This window comes from Populus trichocarpa, chromosome 8, assembly GCF_000002775.5.
Source record: "Populus trichocarpa isolate Nisqually-1 chromosome 8, P.trichocarpa_v4.1, whole genome shotgun sequence".
Classification (NCBI taxonomy): domain Eukaryota; kingdom Viridiplantae; phylum Streptophyta; class Magnoliopsida; order Malpighiales; family Salicaceae; genus Populus; species Populus trichocarpa.
In genome coordinates this window covers 1852744-1866900 of record NC_037292.2, presented here as the reverse complement: position 1 = coordinate 1866900, position 14157 = coordinate 1852744, and the positions used below count along the sequence as shown (strand labels likewise).

At 34.4% G+C, this 14157-nt stretch overlaps 4 protein-coding genes and 1 pseudogene across 4 annotated transcripts in view; all 5 read right to left on the bottom strand.

Moving 5' to 3' along the window:
• Window positions 1–188: 188 nt before the first annotated feature.
• Window positions 189–5948, bottom strand: LOC7479864 (stemmadenine O-acetyltransferase-like). Its single transcript, XM_052455012.1, has 2 exons — window positions 4501–5948; window positions 189–416 (listed from the first exon to the last, which is right to left on the bottom strand). The coding sequence occupies exon 1, from the start codon at window positions 5878–5880 to the stop codon at window positions 4531–4533; it is 1350 nt and encodes a 449-aa protein (XP_052310972.1). The 5' UTR covers window positions 5881–5948; the 3' UTR covers window positions 189–416; window positions 4501–4530.
• On the bottom strand, window positions 405–2253 carry LOC127905636 (stemmadenine O-acetyltransferase-like; annotated as a pseudogene).
• LOC18101360 (stemmadenine O-acetyltransferase) overlaps window positions 4254–14157 on the bottom strand; it is a 45243-nt gene continuing 35339 nt past the window's right edge. Inside the window, exon 2 of the mRNA XM_006379468.3 lies at window positions 4254–4500. The gene's annotated coding sequence lies outside the window, so the exon portion shown is untranslated. The remainder of the gene's footprint in view (window positions 4501–14157) is intronic.
• Window positions 8463–10875, bottom strand: LOC18101362 (stemmadenine O-acetyltransferase). The gene is given in 2 exon segments (XM_024606153.2): window positions 8463–9332; window positions 9335–10875. Coding segments are annotated over 2 exon segments (1371 nt in total). The 5' UTR covers window positions 9917–10875; the 3' UTR covers window positions 8463–8543.
• LOC18101361 (stemmadenine O-acetyltransferase) lies at window positions 12070–13974 on the bottom strand. The gene is made up of 2 exons (XM_006379469.3): window positions 12517–13974; window positions 12070–12222 (listed from the first exon to the last, which is right to left on the bottom strand). Exon 1 carries the CDS (start codon window positions 13893–13895, stop codon window positions 12552–12554), a length of 1344 nt encoding a protein of 447 aa, XP_006379531.2. The 5' UTR covers window positions 13896–13974; the 3' UTR covers window positions 12070–12222; window positions 12517–12551.

Sequence of the window (14157 nt, the reverse complement as noted above, 5' to 3'; positions counted from 1 at the left end):
AACTTAAAGTAGTTGTTTCTAATATTGTCAGGTTAATTTATCTTTGAACAAACGTTATAACTGGCTCGAGTACTGTTGGATCTGAAATATGGGAGCTTTCTTAAACTAGCTGGCTAGCTAGGCAGTGCTTGAATGATTTCCTTTTCATACAAATGACACAAATATTTTAAATTAAAACGGTAGACAACTTAATTAAGCTTACTTAAAAGACTTACATAACATTATTAGATCTAGTCTGCCAGTTCAAATAGCTGGGGAAAGAGACATTGTCTCTTACAAATTACCATAAAGGGAAGAGGGAGGAAACCAGCAGCATGCATGGATATATATATATAGTCGAGCTTATTCTAGAGAGTCGTTAATTTGTCTAACTCCAAGCTAGCAAACTAAACAAGATAATTATTTTACCCCACGACCTGCAATGGTAGGATTTGAAAGGAAAAACATCGAAGGCTTGAAAACTTAGGATTTGGAGAAGCAAATGCCAAGAATTCAGGATCACGTTCCAATATAGCCATTCGTTCCTCATCTAACGTGACCCATGCCTCAATCCCGTTACCATCTTTGGTTTCGACAAGTACAGTGAGATTTCTGAATGCAGGGCCAACTTTGCCCATGAGACCAACCCACAAGGGCTCTCCCCATCCAAAGTTTGCCTTGGTTAAACCAAGATAACACCAACAAGTAAAAGCAAATATATCTGGCTTTTCAAGAGAGAATAACCCTTCTAGCTGGCTGCAGTAATCAGACATGGTTTCAAACCCTTCTTCACCTTGCATAGTTCGTGTATAATCACTATCATACAGTGCAATAGCTTCATTCAACTGGTTTACCAATTCATGCAGTTCTGTGTTTGTGTCTGTGGGGTTTGCAACAGCAGTTGCCCACCAAAAGATATTTCCAATGGAAGCTTCGGACATGGGTGGCTTCGTACATACGCGACCGGAGATTCACTGCTTCGACCAAAATGGATGGCTTTGGTGAATCTGATATTGCCTTTGAAGCAGCCATATACAGCATTTCCAAATGAAACATGACAATGTCGATCGGTTCTTGATGGCTTAGTGTCCGGCTTGCCAGCTTTGGCCTTAGCCCTTAACATTGCTATCGCTTTGGGATCAAAGACAAACCTTCTTGTAATGTAATTTCCTTCCGTGAACCACAAGGTTTCCGTTAGCGATATATGGTTTTGTGGAAAAGGATTTCTTGGTGGAAAAAAGAGTGACGCCTTACTGAAATCAGGAGCCTCAGTATGTTCTCCTCGAGATTTAGATGCCCAAGCTGAAAGGAAAGTAAAATAATTTAATTAACACAAAAATAATTATGAATATAAAAAAAAAGGAGGCTAGAATTCTCGTAAGTTAATTTATATTATTGTTTTTACTTTAACCTAAATACAATATATATATATATATTAAATTAAAAATATTATTTTATCCTTAATAAATAAAATAAAATAAATATATCATTTAACCTCTGTCCTTTTCCCTCAATGTTTCTATCGCCTTGGCGTCAAACACGAATCTCTTTGTGATGCAGCTGTTTTCCACAAATTAACCATATGTCATCTACAAGAGAGAATAGTTGCCTCGGCACATCATTTCTTGGTGGAAACACTAAAGATGCCTTTGCGAGGTTAGGAAGCAGTGCTTCAAAATCACAAGAGGAAGACCCCTCCTGGCTGATGGCAGACCATGCACTGAAGAGGGTGGAAGCAGTTCCTCCATCACCAAGCTTGTGGGACATGCACCGACCAAGTGCTAATTATCCACCACAAGAAAATACGCTCAGCTGGAAAATCAAATCTTGTGATTCTTTGGCGAGAGGTGGGCATGGAAGGAACTGATTTAAAGATTCAATTTGCGGGGCTTCAATAATTTCTGACAAACTACAAGTAACCTACTAGGAAAAGAAATAAATAAGAAGCAGAAGAATATTACGTGAGCTAAATTAAGGAAAATAATTTAATATTAACTTGGGAAATTTTCTGCTTCTCGAATTAAGAAAAGTCAGGAATTTTTTTTTTTAATGAACGCGGTAAATGAACTGTTTAAAGATTTGTTTTTAATAAAAAAAACCTATCCGATAATTCCATTTAAAAAAAACATATCAAATAATTAATCATCGAACAAGACTAAATGGACCATATCTTTATAGCTGACAGGAAGCAAAGGCCCATGATGTTATGGAAGTCATTCCGATACATGCACGTGGTACTGTAGTTGCAAAGGCCCATGATGTTATGTATGTCATTCCGATACATGCACGCGGTACTATCGTAGAGTATGTTTTTGGGTGCTCTAATCATGGCAGGAAAAACTTCTGGCTAAAAAAACAACAACAAGAAGAAAGAGAATATTAAAAAAACAAAAAAACTTCTGGCGATCATTTAAGAAGCATTATTTGCTGTATACATACCTAATTAACACTGGATCAACGACATTACCTCTACTTTGTTATTATTTTGTTTATATTATAAATTATATAATATGATCTCATAATTTTATTGAAGAGTTGTTTAATTGAAAAATAATAAAAAAGTAAATAATACAGTACCATTCAACTCACTTATTTACATATATAAAGATTTAAACAATTGATATTAATTCTTGACTGATAATAATTGATACAGTATTACAGACAGTTTCTTATTCTTGAAATTATTCTATGAGACCTAGAGAATTCTCAACGTCGCTGAGCAGCAACCTCCAACTGCAATCTCACCATCATCAGAACCACTGTTAACAGAGTGTGTTTATCATCGTGTTTTAAAAATATTTTTGAAAAAAATAATTTATTTTTAAAATAATTTTTTTTGATATTTTTATATTATTTTAATATACTAATATTAAAAATAATTTTAAAAACAATAAAAAAATATTATTTTAATAATTTTAAAATAAAAAACACTTTAATAAAAAACTCATCTCTCCTCCAAAACTGAACCTAGAAAACGTGAGTTGTTGAATGGTCTAGCAAGCCCTGATGTTGGATTGGAGATGATTTTAAAGTTCAACGTTACAAGCATCTCCCGGTGGGAGTTTCGTTGAGATTCCATGAATCTAACTACATGGGATAAGGACCCAAAGCAAGCAAGCTGTGCTATGCCTGAATGCACTAAAATATCATAATCAAACCCTAGTTTACTCAGAGAATACATTTCTTGGTCATGTGTGTCTTCTAAAGAATAGTCTGAAACTCATCAACAACACCGTGGAACCCACAAATAATTTGATCATCTTATACTCTGCATGTACATGTTTACGTGAGTTCAAAGCTATATATACACATTCTCTTTTACTGAACAGCGCGGATGTATACGTACAATCATTATAATAAAGTTTCAATCTCTCATCGAATTATGACCCTCAACCTTTTTAGAAAATTTGTTTTATAGGTATCCCAGTTATCCTCGTCTAGCATTTCACATCTTCCAACCCATGACAGCCTTCCGGAAACCATTTTTAAAGGAGGTTTTTAGAAACCTCATCACTCGTGAGGTAGAATGATTCTATATATTTGGTGAGATTTCGGGCCCGGTTGTATGAAAAATTACAATTCAATTTTAAGAAATTGTATGTATAGATACCCTTTTTTTCGGGTAGGAAAATTACGTCATTGATTCCTTGTTTTCTTCATGATTTCTGACAACCGTAGCCCTGGCAAAAATGCATTGGTGCTACACTCGCCAGCTATCTGTCAAGGATGAGAGACAAGGACAGGCTCTCATTATTTAAGCCTCATAAAATCTTCTCTGGCTACTGGATTCTTAAATTCCTTCTGCTAGTTAATATTCTGGAGATAGCAACAAGTCTTGCTCTAAGTAAAATGTGAACCACTTCTCACTTTTATAATTAATCTCTTCCATAGTTTTCATTTTTTCTAAGCACGAACTCTCTTACAATCCTGAGGATTTGGTCCTTGCTCATTTGGTATGATAACTCTACAAGTAGCTAGCTACTGTGTGCACCAGATGCTTTGATATAGAAATTGTTAAATAATTAATTACCTTCTAATTCCATTAAAATAATAATGTACAACAATGTTTATTAGTTGAAGGATCCACATCGAGAAGTAGATGGTGCCATTAGTAACTTAAAGTAGTTGTATCTAATATTGTAAGGTTAATTTTTCTTTGAATGTACAAACGTTATAACTGGCTCGAGTGTTGGAGCTGAAATATGGGAGGTTTCTTAAACTAGCTTGTTAGGCAGTGCTTGAATGATTTCATTTTCATACAAATGACACAAATGTTTCAAATTAAAACGGTAGACAACGTAATTAAGCTTACTTAAAAGACTTACATAACATTAGATCTAGTCTGCCATGTTCAAATAGCTGGGGAAAGAGGCATTGTCTCTTACAAATTACCAGAAAGGGATGAGGGAGGAAACCAGCAACATGAATGGATATATAGTCGTCGAGCTTATTCTAGAGAGTCGTAAATTTGTCTAACTCCAAGCTAGCAAACTAAACAAGATAATTATTTTACCCCAGGACCTCCAATGGTAGGATTTGAAAGGAAAAACATCAAAGGCTTGAAAACTTAGGATTTGGAGAAGCAAATGCCAAAAATTCAGGATCACGTTCCAGTACAGCCATTCGTTCCTCATCTAACGTGACCCATGCCTCAATCCCGTTACCATCTTTGGTTTCGACAAGTACAGTGAGATTTCTGAATGCAGGGCCAACTTTGCCCATGAGACCAACCCACAAGGGCTCTCCCCATCCAAAGTTTGCCTTGGTTAAACCAAGATAACACCAACAAGTAAAAGCAAATATATCTGGCTTTTCAAGAGAGAATAACCCTTCTAGCTGGCTGCAGTAATCAGACATGGTTTCAAACCCTTCTTCACCTTGCATAGTTCGTGTATAATCACTATCATACAGTGCAATAGCTTCATTCAACTGGTTTACCAATTCATGCAGTTCTGTGTTTGTGTCTGTGGGGTTTGCAACAGCAGTTGCCCACCAAAAGATATTCCCAATGGAAGCTTCGGACATGGGTGGCTTCGTACGCGACCGGAGATTCACTGCTTCGACCATAATGGATGGCTTTGGTGAATCTGATATTGCCTTTGAAGCAGCCATACAGCATTTCCAAATGAAACATGACAATGTCTCCGTTCTTGATGGCTTGGTGTCCGGCTTGCCAGCTTTGGCCTTAGCCCTTAACATTGCTATCGCTTTGGGATCAAAGACAAACCTTCTTGTAATGTAATTTGCTTCCGTGAACCACAAGGTTTCCATTAGTGATATATGGTTCCGTGGAAGTGGATTTCTTGGTGGAAAAAAGAGTGACGCCTTACTGAAATCAGGCTGTATAGCCTCAGTATGTTCTCCTCGAGATTTAGATGCCCAAGCTGAAAGGAAAGCCTTGGCTGTTCCCCCATCAACGAGCTTATGTGAAGCAGACCAGCCAAGTGATATTCCTCCACATGCAAATATGCTCACTTGAAAAGCTGATATAGGTGCACTCATGTTTTCCTTTGCAAAGGGGTGGCATGGAAGGAAAAGGTTCAGTGACTCAATTTCATTGTGTTTAAGGTAATCAGACAAGCGACAATTAACTTGGGCTTCAAGGAATGGGACCCCTTCACTGAAACAATCAATGAAGAGATTATCTTTAACCCTTCCAGAAAAGGGGTAGTAGAGGTTAAGGGTCTCTGAGAGAGATTTCTTTAAGCTATCAATTCTGGTTTTGGCAGTAATATTGTTGAAATTGACATCGTTCATGGGGTAGAAGAAGATAGCTGGGGAATAAGTTGTGGGAGTGAGCTGATCAAAAAGGGTGAGTTCGTAGGGTTTTTTCTGCTGAATTGCTGGGGAAGATGGTTTGATGAGTTCTTTTGAAATGATGTGAACTTCTATCTTCGCCATTTTCACAAGACTCTTGCTGTGCAAAAATTTATCTGTGTTTGAGTGCTTATTGATTGAGGTAGAAGCATTGTTTCGTTATATAGAGGAGGTAGACTTTTGCTTCGAGTCGCAAATAATGATTTATATAATGTTTCAGTACATATCGTTTTAAGTAAAAATTTCTATTTGTATTGTATTTGTTAATTAGAGAATCTGGTTATATATATATATTAAGCTAACAAACAAAAATTACTGATAATTAATGTATATTTATTGTGTATAATTCTTTTGTAATTTAAACAAGATAAATATTATATCACTAAAACTTAAAGCATATTCTTCATTTCATAATGTCAATGACTAAATCTTTTTATATATAATTGAGCAAGTTTTCAGTTTATCCTTGCGTTTTTTATCGTCTTTATATAATTATAATCAATTTTTTAAATATATCTTTTAATTAATTTTTCCTGTCAAGGTTTTTTATTTAGATTTTGTATAATTGTACATGTCATTCCAAATATACTCTTGAGTTATGCAAAAATTTGATTTTAATTATTATTTTTTGAATCAAATTTTTATTTCTTAACATTTTAATGGTTGAGCAGTAATTTTTAAATTCTTTTATTTCTCAAAATATTTTGAGTAATTTTTCTATTATATGTTCAAATACTCAAGGGTATTTTTAGAATTAATAAAGAATTTAATTCTAATATTTTTCCTAAGTTTAACATTAACTAAAAGCTAAAAATATTAAATGGTTATTGCTCTTCAATTGAGACTAAATTTTCTTTCTTTCATACTATCGACATGGTGCTTTTAAAGGACTGTAATAAATTCTTTTGAGTATTTCTAATATTTGAATCTAAAAAATCATGGAAATGAGCAAGGCCAACCCAATGTTTTATTGGTAGACAAGTCTTGTACAACCCTCAATTTTAATTTATTCCTAACTTATATATTCATTCTTAATTCTTAATTGATTCTCAAAACAATTAAATATTATCAATTTATTCGTAGATATATATTTAATAAAAAACTTAATCAAGTTTTTATATTAATACTCATCCATCGACATTTTGTTAAATTAATTTTTTTAAAATTGATGTTATTTTAGTTCATGAAATATTTACATTAGGTAAAAAAATGTTGATATTCATTAGCTTTTCCATTAAATTTTCTTTAAAACTATGTCGTTTTTTTGCATTAGATATGCATATATTAAATTAAAATATATTAAACTTAATTGACAAAATCATCCAATTGAGAAATGTAGAAAATATCGGGACTTAATGAATAATATGAGATAATTAATATTTATAAAATATATAAAAACATAAATCTTTCTAACCAATTATAGCCTAAGTTTTTTTATTCGAATGACTTAATGAATAATTGGTGGTGGGCATTTTTTTTAGTCAACTAACCCAGAACTTAAAGTTCAATTATCACCCAATAAGTAATTTTTCAAATTAAATAAGTCTCTTGTAAAATAGCTTTTAAATGATACGAAAACCTAAATTTGGATTTTCACTTAACCGTTTTGTGAGTTCTTAAATCGGGGTAGGATCATCAAATTTAAATTTGACCGGTTAAACTCCAAGACTAAGCTATGATAACTATTTTCCTATGGATCCATTAATTCTGTGTGGATAATCCGTTTTTTACTGTATCAAAACCTGAATTTAATCTCAATTTATTTAAATTAGTATGAGAATACCATATCACCTACAGATTAATTAATTTGATTACTTAGTACTAAAAACCAGATGTTTATATAATTGATAGCATAAAAACAATGTCAACTCGGATAAATATTATTTTAAAAAAATTAAAAATCAAATTGAGATTTAATTAAATGATCGATGACTAATTAATTCACTAGATTAAACCAAATTAATTTCATGTGTTTTTTTTTCAACAGCTAGCCCGGGTTAAAAAATGAGTCAACCGGATTTAATAGCTGGGATTTGAGGTTTAGATTTAAAACGTGATCACCAAAAATGATTGAATTCCCCATTGAATATTCGGTTAAAAATATCGATAGAACAGTAAGAAAAATAAGAAATTATAAGAAAAAGATAATACGGGGTATCGATGGCTGGTTAGGTGGCAATCCATTTAAGATCGCAACCGTAAATATTAATGCTAAATTACCCATTCTGTACACCTGTGCCTGACATGAAAATACAATTTCCCGTGGGAGGAAACCAGTAAATCTAGCTCACAAATGACGAAAATAGGAAGGCCTAGTGCTTCAACTTCGAGTTCCTATAAGCAGAAATCAGAAGTAAATGCATGGTGCATGCCAGCGTAACCATGTCCTGACTTAGAATCTAGTGACGTACGTAGAGCTAGTCCCACTCAGTGTCAATAGAAGCTTATTTATTAGAGATTTTATTTTTCTCTACTTTAATTTTCTCTAGTGGCAATGGAGGCTGTTGATTGATATAAATCAGAAAAAACAGGGGGTGCTTTTATATTGTAAAAAAAAAAAAATAGCTTGGTTGAGAAATATAATCGAATTCTCAACGTCAATTTTTAATAATAGCATACAACACGATTTTATTTTCAAGCATCAAATTTAACTTAACATGTCAGTGTTGCTGATAATTAATTAATGTAGTAGGACTTAACATTCTTTAATTTCTAGCCAACCAAGCAACTGATCTTGATAATTATCATTATAACACAGAGATGATATTGAGGGGAGAAATCTTGGGATTTGGAGATGCAAAAGCCAGGAACTCAGGATCACGTTCCAGGATGGTCATTCTTTCCTCATCTAAGGTGACCCATGCCTCAATGCCTTTACCATCTTTGGTTTCAATGAACATGGTGAGATTTTTGAAAGCAGAGCCGGCCTTTCCCATGTGACCAGCCCAGATGGGCTCTCCCCATCCAAAGTTGGTCTTTGTGAAACCAGAATGACACCAGCTAGTAATTGCAAATATATCTGGCTTTTCAAGAGAAAATAACTCCTCTAGCTGGTTACAGTATTCAGACATGGTTTTAAACCCTTCTCCACCTTGAAGGGTTTGTGTGTAATCACTATCATAGAGTGCAGTGGCTTCATTCAATATGTTAACCAATTCAGGCAACTCTGTTTTTGTGCCCATGGGGTTAACAAGTGCAGTTGCCCACCAAAAGACATTCCCAGTGGAAGTGTCAGAGATGGGCGGCTTTGTTCGCGACCGCAGATCGACCGCTTCAACCAAAATGGATGGTTTTGGTGAACCTGATATGGCCTTTGAAGCGGCCAAACAACATTTCCAAATGAAACACGTCAACGTTTGAATTCTAGTTGGCTTAGCATCAGGCCTGCCAGCTTTGGCCTTGGCCCTTAACATGGCTATCGCTTTTGGATTAAAGACCAACCTTCTTGTAATGTAATTTCCTTCCGTGAACCACAAGGTTTCCATTAGTGATAAATGGTTTTGTGGAAGTGAATTTCTGGGTGGAAAAAGGATCGGAGCGATGCCTGTTCGAAATCAGGTTGTTTAACATCATTGCAATCACCTCGGGATATAAAAGTCAAAGCTGTAAGGAAAGCCTTAAATGTTGCTCCGTCCACGAGCTTGTGTGAAGCAGAAAAGCCCACTGCCATTCCTCCACAAGTAAACCTGCTAACTTGTATTGACATCAAAGGTGCATTCATGTCTTCCTTGGAATAGGGTTGGAAGGGAAGGAAATGGTTCAACGACTCAATCTCAAAGTGTTTAAGGAAATCGAACAGGCAACAATTAACTTGGGCTTCAATGGATGGAACTCCTTCATTGAAAGAATCAATGAAAAGGTTATCCTTTACCCTTCCAGATAAAGGGTAGTAGATATTAAGAGTCTCTGAGAGAGATTTCTTTAAGTGATCAGTTCTGGTTTTTGTGATACTATTGGAATTGACATCGTTCATATTTGGATAGAAGAAAATAATGGAGGAGTAAGTTGCGGGAGTAAGCTGGTCTAAAAGGGATAGTTTGTAGGGTTTTTTATGCTGAACTATTGGTGAAGATGGTTTGATGATTTCTCTTGAAACAATCTCAATATCTATCCTCACCATTTCACCAGATTCGTGATGCCAAAAATTGAATTCAGGAGTGTTTCGTTCGGGCACTTAGTTGATGCAGCAAGGCAGAATCATGTGGTTCTTTATATAGAGACAAGAAATGTGCATGATTACTTGTCAGGGAAATTAAATTGGCTACGCTCTTGTTACTTTTAAATAAAATTTGGAGTTTTGTATATAGAGCATAATATTATTGGAAAGCTTTACTTTTACAGTGGACCGGCTCGATCAGATTAATATAGATGAAATAAAATAAAACATTGTCGAGATAAATTATTGCATGGACATTATTCATGGAAACAAAAAATTATTACCACATCATAGATCTACAGATAACCTATAGTTGCTTAACATTAATTCTTTAAACCTGGAATTTTGGCCTGACATTTAAGTTTTTAACCAGGTTGTTATTTTATATACATATAATGACAAATATTTATAGTAACAGGGGATAATTAATGTGCTATATGAAGTTAGTTAGAGACTCATTTAAGAACCCGTCTTGAACATCAATGCTGCTAGCTAATCAACTGCCATTGCAAGGATGGAGCTATTAAGCTAGTATATAGTCTAGGGAGGGGGGAGGTCTCATTATTAGCAGAGAAATGCTTAAATTCGGAGTTCGTAGTAGTTGAGCCCCCCAAGTAAATATCTTAAAAAAGCCACAGAAGTGATAAATGCACTTCCCCTTCACTACGATCATTTATCATGGTTATCTACAAAATATTTATAAAATAACATATTCGTTAAAAAATGACTAGTGGCGTAGCACGCATTGTCCAAAATATTCGTTATTAATATAATATTCGTTATTAATATATACGTTGGCACGTACAAAACAAACACCAATAAATTTTTTAAATTTAATATTAAAAATAAATATTAAATTACTAAAAAACCTCTCATAACTCTAGAAATAACAAATAAATTAATGTGAAAATACTAAAACACCTTCAAATGCATATAAGCTATTTTGTGTACTATTTTACTTATTTTAAAGTTTTGGCAAAATAAAAAAAAAATTTGGTCAATATATTTAAATTTTGTTGACCTTGGAAATAAAAAACTATTTTCACTGTATAAAATAATCTAAAAATAAACATTAATTCCAATGTTTAATATTTTAATGACAAATAAATCAGCATAAAAAACCAAAATACCCTCTTGTATTATAACTTTCCAACTTTTTCATGAAGGGACATAAATGTAAATTCACTGTAATAATTTATAGTAAACTATATCCATTCCTATAATAAATTCACCGCGCGTTTTTAAATTTGGTTAAATTTCCAGGTCATGGTATTTCTTGGAAATTTTAGCGCGATTTTGTAAGCACAAAAAGACGAAACCTCCTGAATAGAAAAATCGCACTCTCAACGCATAAAATCTAGACGCGCATAATACAGAGGTAAAATTGGGTCATAATTGACTAACAAATCAAAGTTATTTAAGCTACATCATTCGAAGATAAGTTCAAACAGCTTTTGCCCGATTCTTTCTCGGAAAATAAAAAATTACCTGGGCCCATGTCAATAGTTATAGCAGCCCAACTTCGGAAAAAAATGGCCCGAGTTAAAAAAAAAAGAAAAGAAAAGAAAAGAAAAAGGAAACTCTCATCGAGCTAACTATCTCTTCCTATCCTGTACCAAGAATCCGATGGACGATGGTGCTGACATGCCCACAACTGGGAGAGTGAATATGAGCAGTAAGATTGTTTGTTCATATATTATATTAAAAAATAATTTAATTTGTTAATTTAAATTATTAAATGATATTCTAAGAATAATTTTTATATTATTCCAAAAAAAAAATGCCTAGTGAAATTATTTAGTTATTAAACCTCAGATACTATATTAAAAAACAATTCAACTTGATAATTCAAATTATTAAGTAATATACTAAGAATAATTTTATATTATTTAAAACAAAAATAACTTCTACATTTTTATTTTAAAGAGTAATGATTCACAAAACTATTAAAAAAACATTCATGGAATGGATAAATCAAACATGACCAGACGAGTTGGATGAAATTATAGCTCATCATACCATTGTTTCAATTCGTTAATTATTTCTTAAAAGAGTTATGCCATAACTCTTTATTTAAACTCAACCCAAGAAAGGATGCAAATGATATGATATACAGATTTATTTAAAAAGTAAATACTTTATTAAGAGAATAGACGAGAAACACAAATTTGTCTACAAGAGCAAAGATAACTTAACAAACCAGGGTGGTGAACATGCAGCTCCAATAGATAATGCAAAGATTCAAATCCAATCGACAATTTGTTAAATTCCTGCATTAAGGCATGGAATCCCGAGTTAATAGTTGGTTCAGAAGATAATATAGTCACAGTAATTCTAGCTAACACAGCACTGATCATAGTATTACACAGTAGGTTAATTAACAAATAGTCTGCCAATACTAATGGTTCTGAATCATTCACTAATTTGTTTGTCGCAAACAGAACGAACAAGGCAAGAAACCAATATGGCAATAATCTAGTTCCAGAGAGTATCGTGCATTACGAATTCTTTGTAATTAGATCCTCAAGAAGTACTGATTAACTATATATAATTAATTATTGTACCTGTTACTTAGAGAGGATTACGAGAGGAAAAGACATCACAGGCTTGAAATCTTGGGATCTGGAGATGCAAAAGCCAGGAACTCAGGATCACGTTCCAGCAGAGTCATTCTTTCCTCATCTAAGGTGACCCATGCCTCGATCCCTTTTCTATCTCTGGTTTCAATAAGAACAGTGAGATTTCTGAATGCAGGGCCAACTTTTCCCATGAGACCAACCCAAATGGGCTCTCCCCATCCAAAGTTGGTCTGAGTGAAACCAAAATAAGACCAACAAGTAAACGCAAATATATCCGGCTTTTCGAGAGAAAATAACTCTTCGAGCTGGTTACAGTATTCAGTCATTGTTTCAAACCCATCTTCACCTTGTAGAGTTTCTGTGTAATCACTATCAAAGAGTGCAGTGACCCCATTCAATATGTCCGCTAATTCAGGCAACTCTGTCTTTGTTCCCATGGGGTTAACAAGCGCGGTTGCCCACCAAAAGGCATTCCCAGGGGAATCATAAGACATGGGTGGCTTTGTTCGAGACCGGAGATCGACTGCTTCAACCAAAATGGATGGTTTTGGTGAACCTGATATTGCCCTTGAAGCAGCCATAAAAGATTTCCAAATGAAACACGTCAACGCTTGAATTCTTGATGTCTTTGCGTCAGGCTTGCCAGCTGTGGCCATAGCCCTTAACGTGGCTATCGCTTTGGCACTAAATACAAATCTTCTTGTAATATAATTTCCTCCTGTGAACCACAAGGTTTCCATTAGAGATAAATGGTTCTGTGGAATTGAATTTCTTGGTGGAAAAAAGAGTGATGCCTGTTCAAGATCAGGTTGTTTAATATTATTGCAATCTCCTCGAGATATAGATGCCCAGGTCGAGAAGAGAGCCTTGCTTGTTGCTCCATCCACGATCTTGTGCGAAGCCGCACCGGCTACTGCCATTCCTCCACAAGTAAACACGTTCATTTGAAGTGCTACTAGAGGTGCTTCCATATCTTCCTTGATATAGGGTTGACATGGAAGTAAGCGATTCAACGACTCAATTTCATTGTGTTTCAAGAAATCGGACAAGCGGCAATTAACTTGGGCTTCAATGTACGGAACACCTTCATTGAAAGAATCAATGAAAAGGTTACCCCTTACCCTTCCAGATAAAGGGTAGAAGATATTGAGGGTCTCTGAGAGAGATTTCTTGCAGTGATCAATTCTGGTTCTTGTGATATCATCGGCATTGATACCGTACATCTGGTAGAAGAAAATAACTGTTGAATAAGTTGTGGGAGTGAGCTGATCAAAAAGGGAGAGTTTGTAGGGTTTCTTATGCTGAACTGTTGGTGAAGATGGTTTGATGACTTCTCTTGAAACGATGTGAACTTCCATCTTCATTTTCACAAGACTCTTTTATGCCAAATTGAATTTACGAGTAGCTAGGCACTTATTTGTTGAAATAGCCAGAACAATGTGGTGCTTTATATAGAGGTAGAAGCGTGCAGACAGTTTATAGTTACTTTTTTTTTTCTTAAAAAATATAATTAAAACTAAATCAAAACAGGGTAATATGGTGTATATATACGCGGCCATTAATTCTTCTAAGATATGTGCTAAAATGTTGTATTGATAGACTAGTCTCTGTATGACATAACATATA